This window comes from Schistocerca piceifrons, chromosome X (genome assembly GCF_021461385.2).
Source record: "Schistocerca piceifrons isolate TAMUIC-IGC-003096 chromosome X, iqSchPice1.1, whole genome shotgun sequence".
NCBI lineage: Eukaryota > Metazoa > Arthropoda > Insecta > Orthoptera > Acrididae > Schistocerca > Schistocerca piceifrons.
In genome coordinates, this window is record NC_060149.1 from 889,430,021 (window position 1) to 889,443,394 (window position 13,374).

The following is a 13,374-nucleotide window of genomic DNA, read 5'->3' on the forward strand; positions in this document are numbered from 1 at the left end:
ATGAGTACTAGTCCTGCAAGGTATGAAAGAGAATTTCATCATTCAATACCACAATTTGATCAAATTTTGTGCAGATGTCACAAACTGCAGAGGGATGATCTCTTGAAGCTCAGAGCTGTTTAGTCCCTTAAACTGTCTCAAAAAACCAACCAGCAGACAGTTTTAATCAGGCAGGGAGTTTCAAATCAACACACACTGAACTTCAAAGCAAAAATTCATATTGGAAAAAAAAGTTTGTAGTGTCAGTACCCACTACAGAAAAATTATTTTATGGAAGCCATTGTGGGCTACAGCAAATAGACAAGAGACAGTAAAAAGCAGAAGCATTAGAACTACAACAATTTTCAAATTATTGACTACCATTTATTGTATTACTGCTGGCCAAATTGTAAACTGAATGTTATGAGGTGACTAAATCATATTCATAAATAAGGGTCTCGGAAAAACATCTAATGTTTGTCACTTCCTTCATACAAAATTACCACACAGACTAGTCACTAAAATATACAAAATCAGTTTTTATCATGAAATACATTCAATGTTAATTGTTGTACCTATTACGCAGCTCCAGAAGAAAGTTGAGGAGCTCAAAGAAGAGGAAGAAATAAAAGTGGAAAGCTATAAAAATGTTCTGAGAGACAAACAGCAGCTGGAGGGAGCTAAAAATGAAGTATTGAACTACATGAAAGCTGAAAATGAGATTGCAAAATTAAGAAATGAGCTGATGCAAAAGTACATGTAAGCCTTTCTTTTCACTTCCAAGTAATGTCTTAAATAATTGGGATTAGCTCACTACTGTTTGACAAATAACCTTAAGCTACCATTTAAATGTAAAGGAAAGTTAGTTGTGATGGGGTGCAATGCAAACACTTGTTGTAATATTTAATGATGAGTGTCTCAATTTTATTTAATTTGTTGACATGTTATCACTGAAAACCATGCAGACTAGAGTTTTCTGATTAATCTTTCTTTTTTTAAAGAAATGTATATTCTGCCCATTTCCTCTGATCTAATATTAGCAGTCATATTCACAACCAACTCTGTGATTGGGATGTCCCCAGCTATGGTATTACATTTTATACAAGAATGCCACAAACAGCAGTATCTTGAACAAGTTTTATTAAAAAACTTCCTGGCAGATTAAAAATGTGTGCCCAACCGAGACTTGAAGTCAAGACCTTTGCCTTTCACGGGCAGGCGCTCTCATTCTGGAAGTTTTATTAAGGCATTACTAGTTTCCTGGCAAATAGCCACATCATCAGGTGCATATCTAAATGACAAGAAATAAACAGTGGTTATGACTGAACCACTATGCATCAAAGTAATACCAGAACCTTAAGCACCTAATTGTGAGAATAAATAGAAACACAAGTGTACTTGCAAAAATTAAAACATGGTAAACAATATGGCAGAGAATATAGAATGCCTCATCTTTATGGTTACCATAGTGTTGTAGGTTGAATAGTCAATGAATAAAAAGTTGGGAAATTGAAAACATCCTACACAATATAACCAGGATGCACCTATAACCAAAGACTGAAACACTGGACGAGACACTAACATATCAGTGAAGCAAGGAGCAGAAGGCTTACTAACTAATCGTTACAACACAGAACCATCCAGGTGAGCTGCAGCAGTTACTGGCTGCACAGCAAGTCTGGAGTGAGGTGGTGAAGCAAAGAGTGTGGTACACAAGTTGTCGGGACAAAGAGCACCACCATGACATGGGATGAAAGAAACAAAAACCACACTGCCTAAATTCCAAGTGTAGAATGGAAGTTAAAGATTCATTACATCAATCTTGACAGAATATGAGTAACAAAATGAGCACATGTATGGAAAGTCTACATGATGAATCCAGATTCAAGAGCAAATTACATTGCCCACACAGTAGTGCAACAAACAAATATACAGTAAGGAAAAGATTACAAAACCAAAAAGATGCTTAAATCCTTGTTTAGCCTTAGGCATTTTCTTGGATTTGTGATAACTTTTCCTTATTGGTTTGCTTTGTTACCACTATTTTGTCAAAATTGATGTAATGAAGCCCAAGCTTTCATAGTATACTTAGAGTACAGGGGACATGCCTATGGTTTCTCCTGTCCCACATCATGGTGGCACTGTTTGCACCAGTGACTCGTGCACTGGCCACTTTGCTTCACTCCCTCACTCCACACTTGCAGGGTGGCTGGTAATTTCTGTGGCTCACCTGGATGTCTCTGTGCTGTACTGACTAGCCTTCTGTTTCTTACCTTGATGATATGTTGGTCTGAATAAAAACAAAAGAAGCTGTGTTTACTACTATTTTTGATTAGCATGCTGTTACTCAACATAACACTGGCTTGCCTGTCAACTTCTTGTCAAGTACTTGAATGGTGGTAGCCCCCTGGCTGTGCAGGAATTACACTGTTGGTGGCTGTGCTGTATGCTCCATATGCACTATGCTATGGAGCATGTGCCTGTCATGAATGGAGCACACAGACTCCCAGCAATGGACTACTGGCCAGGTAGCCATTGCTGTGGCTGGGTGGTGCCCATGGGGAGAGCCCCCAATCAGATTGAGTGGCACCATGGATGATAGTTTGCACATCAAGTGACTTAAAATTACTTCTGCTAGTAATAACATGGCCTCAGCAGCCTCTTCAAATGGAAATGACTCGGATGATGCAAAAAAGTAAGATCCCAATGCATTTCCTACCCTGGACATGCCATGGAAGCAATGCAGGGCCAGAAGACAAGGGGGGGGGGGGGGGGGGGGGGGCGGCCTCTCTTGATACACCTTTGGAGGGTGTGGCTGTTTGGCTAAGGGCACATCAGGATTTTACCATCTGTAATGTTCGTATCCCTCCTGATGATGTGATGCCTGAGGATGTACTGTCTGCATTGCTCTCTCAGCTCCTCCCACCATTCCTAGTCTTCGGTGGCTTCAATGCCCATAACCCTTTGTGAGGGGGAACAATAACCACTGGCCATGGTGAAAACATTGAAACTAAAAACTTTCCTATCATTCTGTCCCTTCCTCAGCGTTGCTCTCCTGGACCCTCACCTGGCTTTTCCATAATGTTGACTGGGATGGGTTCACCTCTGCTGTCGTCCTTAGCTCTCCTTCACAAGGCAATATTGATGTAGCTGTTCAGTATACAATCACAACCATTATTGATGTAGCTGTTCAGTATACAATCACAACCATTATTTTGGCAGCCAACTGAACCACCCGCTCTTCCTCAGAATCTCCTGTCAGAAGACAGTACATTGGTGTGCCCCACAGATTGCTGTGGCCATTAGAGATCATAGGCGGGCTCTCCAATGGTGTAAGCAGCACAGTTCACTGGAACACCTGATTGCCTTTAAATGGCCCCATGCCCACATCCAGTACCCCCTAAAATGATGATAGCAAGAAACCTGGGAACAGCATGTTTCCACCATTGGGTCACATACCTCTCCATCACAGGTATAGGCAAAGACCAGGCACCTCTACAGCCTCCAGTCTCCTGCAGGTGTACCAAGTATTTCCATAGGTGGTGCCATTTATACTGATCCATATGCTGTTGCTGAATATTTTGTTGAGCATTATGGCCATGCATTTGAGTCTGAGAACTACCATCTCACCTTTCAGGTTGTAAAACAGTGGATGGATCTAATGCATGTATCTTTTACTACCCAGCACTTGGAGCCATATAATGCTCCCTTAATTGAATGGTAACCATCCATTGCCCAAGTCCAGTGCCCTGATCCAGCCCCAGGGTCAGACCACATCCACAACCAAATGGTGAAACATCTTGTAGTGGATTGTCAGCATGATATTCTTGCCCTCTTCAACTGGATCTGGAATGGGGATGAATTCCTATCTCAGTGGTGAGAAAGCATGGTAGTTCTGGTACTGAAACTGTGGAAGAACCCCTAAAGATGGACAGTTATTGCCCAATCAGCCTTACCAATGTTCTCTGTAAATTGCTTGAATTCATGGTGAACAAGTGCATGTGTTGGCTCCCTAAGTCTTAGGTCTTTCAGTTGCATCTCAGGGGAGTTCTTGCAAAGGCCATTCCACTGCTGATAATTTCGTTCACCTGGAGCCCACAATCCAGACAGTCTTTGCGCATCATCAGCATCTCATTTCTGTTTTTGTTGACCTATAGAAGACTTAGGACAAGATATGATATCGCCACATCCTTGCTAGATTACATGAGTGGGGTCTCCAGGGCCCACTCCCCATTTTTGTCAAGAAATTCCTGTCACACCATACATTCTGGGTTCAAGTGAGTGCTTCACTCAGTAGCTCCCATATCCAAGAGAACAGAGTCGCACAGGGCTCTGTACTGAGTGTCTCCCTCTTTCTGGTGGCCATCAATGATGTAGTGGTGACTGTGGAGTTTTTGGTTTCATCCTCCTTGTATGCTGACGATTTTTGCTTTTATTATTACTCTTCTAGAATGGATACTGCTGAGCGTCACCTACAGGGTGCCATACAGAAGGCACAGTCATGGACTCTCACCCATGGCTTTTGGTTTTCAGCCACCAATACTCATGTCGTGCACTTTTGTTGCCATTGTACTGCCCATCTACACCCAGAGCTTTACCTAGAAAATCAATTACTTCTAGTAGTTTTGACACACCAATTTTTGGGACTGGTCCTTGATTCCCACCTGATGTCACTTTCTCCACCTTCACCAACTTAATCAAAAGTGCTGGTGACACTTCAGTACACTTTGCTGCCTGAGTAACACTAGCTGGGGTGCAAAATGCTCTATCTTTTTGGACTCTACAAAGCCCTGAGTCTGTCCTTGGAAGTCTTGGTTATGAGAGTCTTGAATATGGTTCAGCATCACCCTTCGCACTGCACATACTGGATCCCATTCATCATTGTGGGGTCGAACTTGTGACAGCAGCCTTGTGAACAGCCTACTAGTCAAGGCTGGAGACCTTCCATTACCTATCAGGCACCAACAATAGCTGCTAAATTATGGTACAGGTGTTACTAGATTCTCTGAACATTCCAACTGCCGTGTCCTCTTTCCTGGAAGGGAGCTCGAGCTCCCACAACAGTGACCCAGAGCTCAGTTTACAATTGCTGCACATCTCCAGTGTCTTTCTGGAATTGAAACTTCCCCACTGTCAACTCTCATCAGGGAGACATAGCATCTGACCCCATGGCTTATGCCACAACCTCAGATTTGTCTTGAAGTCTCCTTTGATCCAGAAAGTTTTGTTGACACCATGATTTTTGTTGACTGTTCTTTTCTGTCCTGGAGACATATCTGGGTTCAGAAGTGGTATTCACTGATGTCTCAACAGTCAACAGATGTACAGGCTTTGTCTATACACATTTATAGTGCAGCAAACTCTATTCTCTGTCAAATGCCTGCAGTGTCTTCACTGCTGAATTGATGACGATTAAACTAGCCCTTGGCCATGTTCATTTCTACAGTGGCAAGAGTACACTAATCTGTAGTGACACTCTTAGCAGCCTTCAGGTTATAGGCCAATGCTACTCTCCTCACCTACTGGTTACGGCTATCCAGAATCTTGTCTCTGACCATCAAACTGGACAGCCAGTCATTTTTGTTTTGACCCCCGGTCATGTTGGGATTTCAGGAAATAAACAAGCTGACTGTTTGGCCAAGCTGGCCACCTGGATGCTGATTTTGGAAATAGGGGTCACAGAACACAACCTTCAGTCATTTATAAGCCATCAATTACTGGGTGTCTCAAACTCAGAACGGTCTGCCCTGATCTTCCAAAACAAACTGAGGACAATTAAGGAGACCATGACCATGTGGCAGTTCCCCATGTGTGCTTCTCACAGGGAATCCACAGTCCTCTGTCAACTCTGCATTGGCCACACTTGAATGATCTGTGTCCACCACATTCTGTGATATGAGAATCCCCCCTCACAGCTGAAGTGGACCTCACATGATGGTGATCCACTTACCCATACTCTGCCCTAATTTGGTTGCTTTGAGGTGGCGTATTAATAGTCATGACATGCTACCCGTGGTGCTAGCAGATGATGCAAAAGCATTTGACTTGGTGTTACATTTTGCCCACAAAGGTGGTTTGTATTCATCACTGTAAGGTAAGACTTTGTGGCCTCATTGAGCACCTGAGAGATTGATAGGGCACCCCTCTCCTGCTCCCTTCCCCACCTCTCCCTCCCCTGGGGTCCCTTGATGGCCCTTGCTTGGTTGCCCAGCCTGGTCTCTACCGTTTCCACCTTTCTAATCTTTTTATTATATCTTGATTTTAATGCCTTGTCTTGACTAATCTTTTAACATCTTGCCTTTGCTGTCTTTTTTCTGGGCTTTTATCTCTGCATGTTTTCTTTTATTAATTTTGTTTAGTTAGACTTCAGCTTTCCAGGATTTGCCTTTCACCTCCTTCCTTTGACAACCACTCCTGGTTTGCCACTTAATGGATGAAGGGACCATTGACCTTGCAGTTTAATCCCTTTCACTCCAAACCATCTAATGAATCTGCAAACAGCCTTGAGGATCTCAAGTTGTCTGATGAGAGAGTGTGTGTGTGTGTGTGTGTGTGTGTGTGTGTGTGTGTGACACACACCACTTAGGGAGGAGTTTATTGTCTAATCTGAACAGCTGCTGCTGTTGCTTGTACCTATGACATGCTACCCAAGAATAGTGGGAAAGCTGGCAAGGTGTAGAACAACATTCCAAAAGGTAAGAAGATGAAGCAAAAGAGGAAGGAGAGCTATGCCATCTACATTTACAAGGTGCTAAAGCAGGCACATCCTGACACTGGCACCTTGTCAAAGATAGTAAGCATCATGAACAGCTTCGTGAATGACATTTTTGAGCACACTGCAGTGGAGACATCATACCTGGTGCACTAAGTGACTGCTTAATCATCACATCCTATGAGATCCAGACTGCTGTGTGGCTTCTGCTGCTGGGTAAGCAGGTGAAGCACACTGTGAGTGAGGGCACCAAGGTGGTGATGAAGTAAGCTAGCTCAAATTAAGGTGGCTCTAAACCATTCCCTCTGTGGAATCATCATTGCTTTTAACAAATGTGTCCTGCATCCTGTATGGAGACAACAGTGAGAGCACATGGGCACACAAAAAAAGTCATCTGTAAGTGGTACATTAATTGCATGTCATCTGGAACTTGCAAAAAAATGTCATCTGTTTCATCCTCTTCTCTGCAAGAATATAAAAATGCCTTTTATGATGTGGAATCTGTGGGGGTGTATATGAGATGTAATGCAAAATGTTAATGATCAAATTTTTTTGTTTTGTTATTAAAAGAGCCTGCAATCCAAAGACTGAATATAGATAGATAGGATGATTCAAAAAGAATGGTCTGATTAGAAAATTTGATATTCATTGATAATAACATACTACAAACATGGGATCAATTGCAAAATACTCACAAAATCTTGATGTTATAGCTATGATATTAAAAATACTCCATGTGTTCACCAGCAGCAGTATGGACAACATCTAGACAACAGCTAAATTTGTCATAAACTTTACACAATGGACCTGCTTTTGCAGAAGTTACAGTGGCTGTTGTTCTGTTCTTCACTACTTCCATGTCACAATGTAAAGGGGAGATGAACACACTTTCCTTCACATATCCAGTGAAGAAAAAATCTAATGAGGTCATGTCTGATGATCCTGGAGGCCAAGAACACAAGACAGTGTCTCGGGGTTTCATGTGCCCTAACCAGTGTTGAGGCAGTGTGTCATTGAGAAACTGATGTATGTATGTAGTGCGTGATGTATGTATGTCATGCCAGTGCTGTGGAGCTGCAGCCTGTTGGGAAATGAAGTCATCAGATTCCTCCTGAAGTTACGGAAAAAGCCAATTCTGCAGCATTTTAAGAAAGCTCATTACAGTAGTTGTGTTTTCATAAAAAAGAGATGGTATGTTTAAAAACAGCCTTTGAGATGTGTACAGATAAGAATTTTAAAATTCTGAAAACAGTGCCCCCTTTCACTGGAAGCTTTCCTTGGCCCAAGCGTCACTTACGTGATGTTGGTGTGTAAGCTGTACACAGGTGAAGTATAAATCAATTAATACCACCACATTGGGCAAATTTTTAATATCATGTATTAGAAATTTTATATTATACTGACCCTTTTGACTATTTTTTGTGTCCCCTGCTGTGACATTTAACCCAACTGACACTAATATCCTTCTGAAGATGACATTTTCATAGACACTGAAACGATGGTCAAATTAGAGCATTTGTGATTGCAATACTCAGTGTTTCAGCTTTAATTACTTTTCTCCTTGATGATGAAATGGTGAATATGATATTCCCTTTGTTACTACCATGCTCTCTGATTGTTCTCCCAATTGCCATACATATTTTAGTTATATTCTCCACAGTGACTAAAAATGGAGAAACACATTTAAAATTGATTTATTGGCTGCTTATTTGGAAGTAAAAAATTACTTTTACTACTCACATTTTTCACTGATACAGTTTGGCTGCAATTTGGCTACACTGGGAGCCCATCAGCTGGATGTTACTTGAAGACTGACTGATCAATACATGTGGCACTTCATCAGTTTAGTTGCACAGTCAATGGTCCTCATCCTTGATTTGTTTGTGATCAGCCTTTCTTTTGTGGTGGCTGATAGGACTTGAGAGATTCATCCATATTGTTTTCAGCTGCATTCAGATGTTCTGTAAATAACACTAGCCATGCCACAAAGTGCTATTGATGATGTATTGCTACAAATGTAGGTTGATTCCCCGTCTTCTGTCTACTGCACATCTCACAGTTCTCATGTAGAAAATGATTAACACACTGATAAGTCAGATTCTCACTGGGGTAATGCTTGCAACATCCGTCATGTTCTCAAAGCCTCAAGTGTTCCCCAAATCTTTCTCAGAGAGATCTGTCTTAATTGGCTCAGCATGGGTTTGACAAACCCAGTTTTCCTGAACTGGGGACTGGTGTGTGTTGCCAGCCTTCTGTAACAGTACACTCTGCATATACTTCAGTTTGCATCATGGGGCACATCAGTGGAATATTGTATGTCATAGGGAACTGGGAGCACAGTTTACCACCCAAAACATAGGGATAATACAAACCATTATACAAAAATTAAAAAAAAAATCTCAAGGTGTGCTGCATGCCAGTGAGGTGCATAACTGTTGAAGCACAACAGTGAGCAACTTCTGGGGAGCCTGCCAAAACCCAGTTTTAAGGTTTACCATCTGTCTGTGTGGACACTTGTTTCCATAGCTGGCCATAAAACAACAAAAATGCATTCAAAACAAAGCAATGCTCCCAACAGGAAGGATGTACTCTCTGGGGATAACAAAACCCAGTTAGCAAAAAAGGCTTCAGAAAGCCCAACAGAAGCTACTGCTCTTAAGATAATTCCAGTTGTTGTTGTTGTTGTTGTTGTTGTTGTTGTCTTCAGTCCTGAGACTGGTTTGATGCAGCTCTCCATGCTACTATATCCTGTGCAAACTTCTTCATCTCCCAGTACTTACTGCAACCTACATCCTTCTGAATCTGCTTAGTGTATTCATCTCTTGGTCTCCCTCTACAATTTATACCCTCCACACTGCCCTCCAATGCTAAATTTGTGATCCCTTGATGCCTCAAAACATGTCCCACTAACTGGTCCCTTCTTCTTGTCAAGTTGTGCCACAAACTTCTCTTCTCCCCATTTCTATTCAATACCTCATCTTTAGTTATGTAATCTACCCCTCTAATCTTCAGCATTCTTCTGTAGCACAACATTTCGAAAGCTTCTATTCTCTTTGTGTTCAAACTGTTTATCGTCCGTGTTTCACTTCTATACATGGCTACACTCCATACAAATACTTTCAGAAAAGACTTCCTGACAGTTAAATCAATATTCGATGTTAAGAAATTCCTCTTCTTCAGAAATGCTTTCCTTGCCATTGCCAGTCTACATTTTATATCCTCTCTACTTCAACCATCATCTGCTATTTTGCTCCCCAAATAGCAAAACTCCTTTACTACTTTAAGTGTCTCATCTACTAATCTAATTCCCTCAGCATCACCCGACTTAGGTCGACTACATCCTATTATCCTCGTTTTGCTTTTGTTGATGTTCATCTTATATCCTCCTTTCAAGGCCCTGTCCATTCTGTTCAACTGCTCTTCCAAGTCCTTTGTTGCCTCTGACAGAATTGCAATGTCATCAGTGAACCTCAAAGTTTTTATTTCTCCTCCATGCATTTTAATACCTACTCTGAAGTTTTCTTTTATTTCCTTTACTACTTGCTCAATATACAGATTGAATAACATCAGGGAGAGGCTACAACCCTGTCTCACTCACTTCCCAACCACTGTTTTCCTTTCTTGTCCCTCGACTCTTATAACTGCCATCTGGTTTCTGTACAAATTGTAAATGGTCTTTCTCTCCCTGTATTTTACCCCTGCCAACTTTTGAATTTGAAAGAGAGTATTCCAGTCAACATTTTCAAAAGTTTTCTCTAAGTCTACAAATGCTAGAAACGTAGGTTTGCCTTTCCTTATTCTATTTTCTGAGATAAGTCGTAGGGTCAGTATTGCCTCATGTGTTCAAACATTTCTACAGAATCCAAACTGATCTTTCCTGAGGTCGGCTTCTACCAGTTTTTTCATTCGTCTATAAAGAATTTGCATTAGTATTTTGCAGCTGTGACTTATTAAACTGATAGTTCGGTAATTTTCACATCTGTCAACACCTGCTTTCTCTGGGATTGCAATTATTATATTCTTCTTGAAGTCTGAGGGTATTTCGCCTGTCTCATACATCTTGCTCACCAGATGGTAGAGTTTTGTCAGGACTGGCTCTCCCAAGGCCGTCAGTAGTTCTAATGGAATGTTGTCTACTCCCGGGGCCTTGTTTCGACTCAGGTTTCTCAGTGCTCTGTCAAACTGTTCACGCAGCATCATATTTCCCATTTCATCTTAATCTACATCCTCTTCCATTTCCATAATATTGTCCTCAAGTAAATCTCCCTTGTATGGACCCTCTATATACTCCTTCCCCCTTCCGCTTTCCCTTCTTTGTTTAGAACTGGGTTTCCATTTGAGCTCTTGATATTCATGCAAGCGGTTCTCTTTTCTCCAAAAGTATCCTTAATTTTCCTGTAGGCAGTATCTATCTTACCTTAGTGAGATAAGCCTCTACAGCCTTACAGTTGTCCTCTAGCCACCCCTGCTTAGCCATTTTGCTCTTCCTGTCAATCTCATTTTTGAGACGTTTGTATTCCTTTTTGCCTGCTTCATTTACTGCATTTTTATATTTTCTCCTTTCCTCAATTAAATTAAATATTTCTTCTGTTACCCAAGGATTTCTACTAGCCCTTGTCTTTTTACCTACTTGATCCTCTGCTGCATTCACTACTTCATCCCTCAGAACTACCCATTCTTCTTCTACTGTATTTCTTTCCCCCATTCATAACAATTTTTCCCTTAAACTCTCCCTGAAACTCTGTAAAACCTCTGGTTTAGTCAGTTTATCCAGGTCCCATCTCCTTAAATTCCCACCTTTTTGCAGTTTCTTCAGTTTTAATCTACAGTTCATAACAAATAGATTGTAGTCAGAGTCCACATCTGCTCCTGGAAACGTCTTAAAATTTACAACCTGGTTCCTAAATCTCTCTCTTACCATTATATAATCTATCTGAAACCTGTCAGTACCTCCAGGCTTCTTTCACATATACAACCTTCTTTTCTGAGTCTTGAACCAAGTGTTAGCTATGATTAAGTTATGCTCTGTGCAAAATTCTACCAGGCGGCTTCCTCTTTCATTTCTTACCCCCTATGTTTCCTTCTCTCCCTTTTCCTACTCTTGAATTCCAGTCATGCATTACTATTAAATTTTCGTCTCTCTTCATTACATGAATAATTTCTTTTATCTCATCATACATTTGATCAATTTCTTCATCATCTGCAGAGCTAGTTGGCATATAAACTTGTACTACTGTAGTAGGCGTGGGCTTCGTGTCCAACTTGGCCACAATAATGCGCTCACTATGCTGTTTGTAGTAGCTTACCCGCACTACTATTTTTTTATTCATTATTAAACCTACTCCTGCATTACCCCTGTTTGATTTTGTATTTATAACCGTGTAATAACCTGACCAGAAGTCTTGTTCCTCCTGCCACCGAACTTCACTAATTCACACTATATCTAGCTTTAACCTATCCATTTTGCTTTTTAAATTATCTAATCTAATCTAATCTGATCTAATCTAATCTAATCTAATCAATTAAGGGATCTGACATTCCACGCTCCGATCCGTAGAATGCCAGTTTTCTTCTCCTGATAACGATGTCCACTTGAGTAGTCCCCGCCCAGAGATCCGAATGGGGGACTATTTTACCTCTGGAATATTTTACCCAAGAGGACATTATTATATTTAACCATACAGTAAAGCTGCATGCCCTCAGGAAAAATTATGGCTGTAGTTTCCCCTTGCTTTCAGCCGTTCGCAGTACCAGCACAGCAAAGCTGTTTTGGTTAGTGTTACAAGGCCAGATCAGTCAATCATCCAGACTGTTGCCCCTGCAACTACTGAAAAGGCTGCTGCCCCTCTTCAGGACCACATGTTTGTCTGGCCTCTCAACAGATACCCCTCCATTGTGGTTGCACCTGTGGTAAGGCTATCTGTATCACTGAAGCACGCAAGCCTTCCTACCAACGGCAAGGTCCATGGTTCAATTTAGGAACAGGATACTTACCATGTCTCAGAATGTGCCTCTGAGTGTTAAGACAGGAGGGAAGTACTAAAAAAGTGTCACCTCTCTATGTACATGAAGTGTTACACTCTGTAACAGGCGCACTAACATTTGTCAAGTGCTTAAGGAGTGGCACATTACTAGTGGAAACTGTCATGTCATCCAGACTGAACTGTTTAAGATGACAAAAGTTCTTGGGGATTACTCAATTGTGACAGAACTTCTCAAAGCTCTGAATTCTAGCAGGAATGATTTAACTCATAGGGTCCTAATGGATGTAGATTTAGAGTAACTGTGAATCAGAAAAGACACACTAATTCATTCTGAAGCATATTACAGTGCAATTCAACTGCCTAAGAGTGGGACCATTCTCCCATATTACTGCAATGTTTCAACCAGCAGTATGGAACAGATTACAACTTGTGGAAAGTGGGGTCAAGGTATGAACGGAGATTGGATTGTTGTACAGCTCCTCTGCTTTACATGAACTGAAAAGGTAATCATTCCGTTTGGAGCAATTACTTCCAACCTTTTCAAAACCAGAAGAAAATCCTGGAGATCAAGATTAAAAGAAAAATCCCTATTTGGAAATGAGGATATGCAGGGCGTGTGCAGAGAACAAGCTGAATAAATCCATAAAGAACAGTTTATTGGAAATAAGAGTACAGATGGTTAGTGTTCCTCAAAAATAA

General features: G+C 41.2%; 1 protein-coding gene across 1 annotated transcript in view; it reads left to right on the forward strand.

The window, feature by feature from the left end:
- The first annotated feature begins 538 nt into the window (after nt 1-538).
- Nucleotides 539-13,374, forward strand: part of LOC124722756 (structural maintenance of chromosomes protein 4-like) — a 67,196-nt gene continuing 54,360 nt past the window's right edge. Inside the window, exon 1 of the mRNA XM_047247895.1 lies at nt 539-738. Coding sequence (XP_047103851.1) covers nt 539-738 — 200 coding nt within the window. The remainder of the gene's footprint in view (nt 739-13,374) is intronic.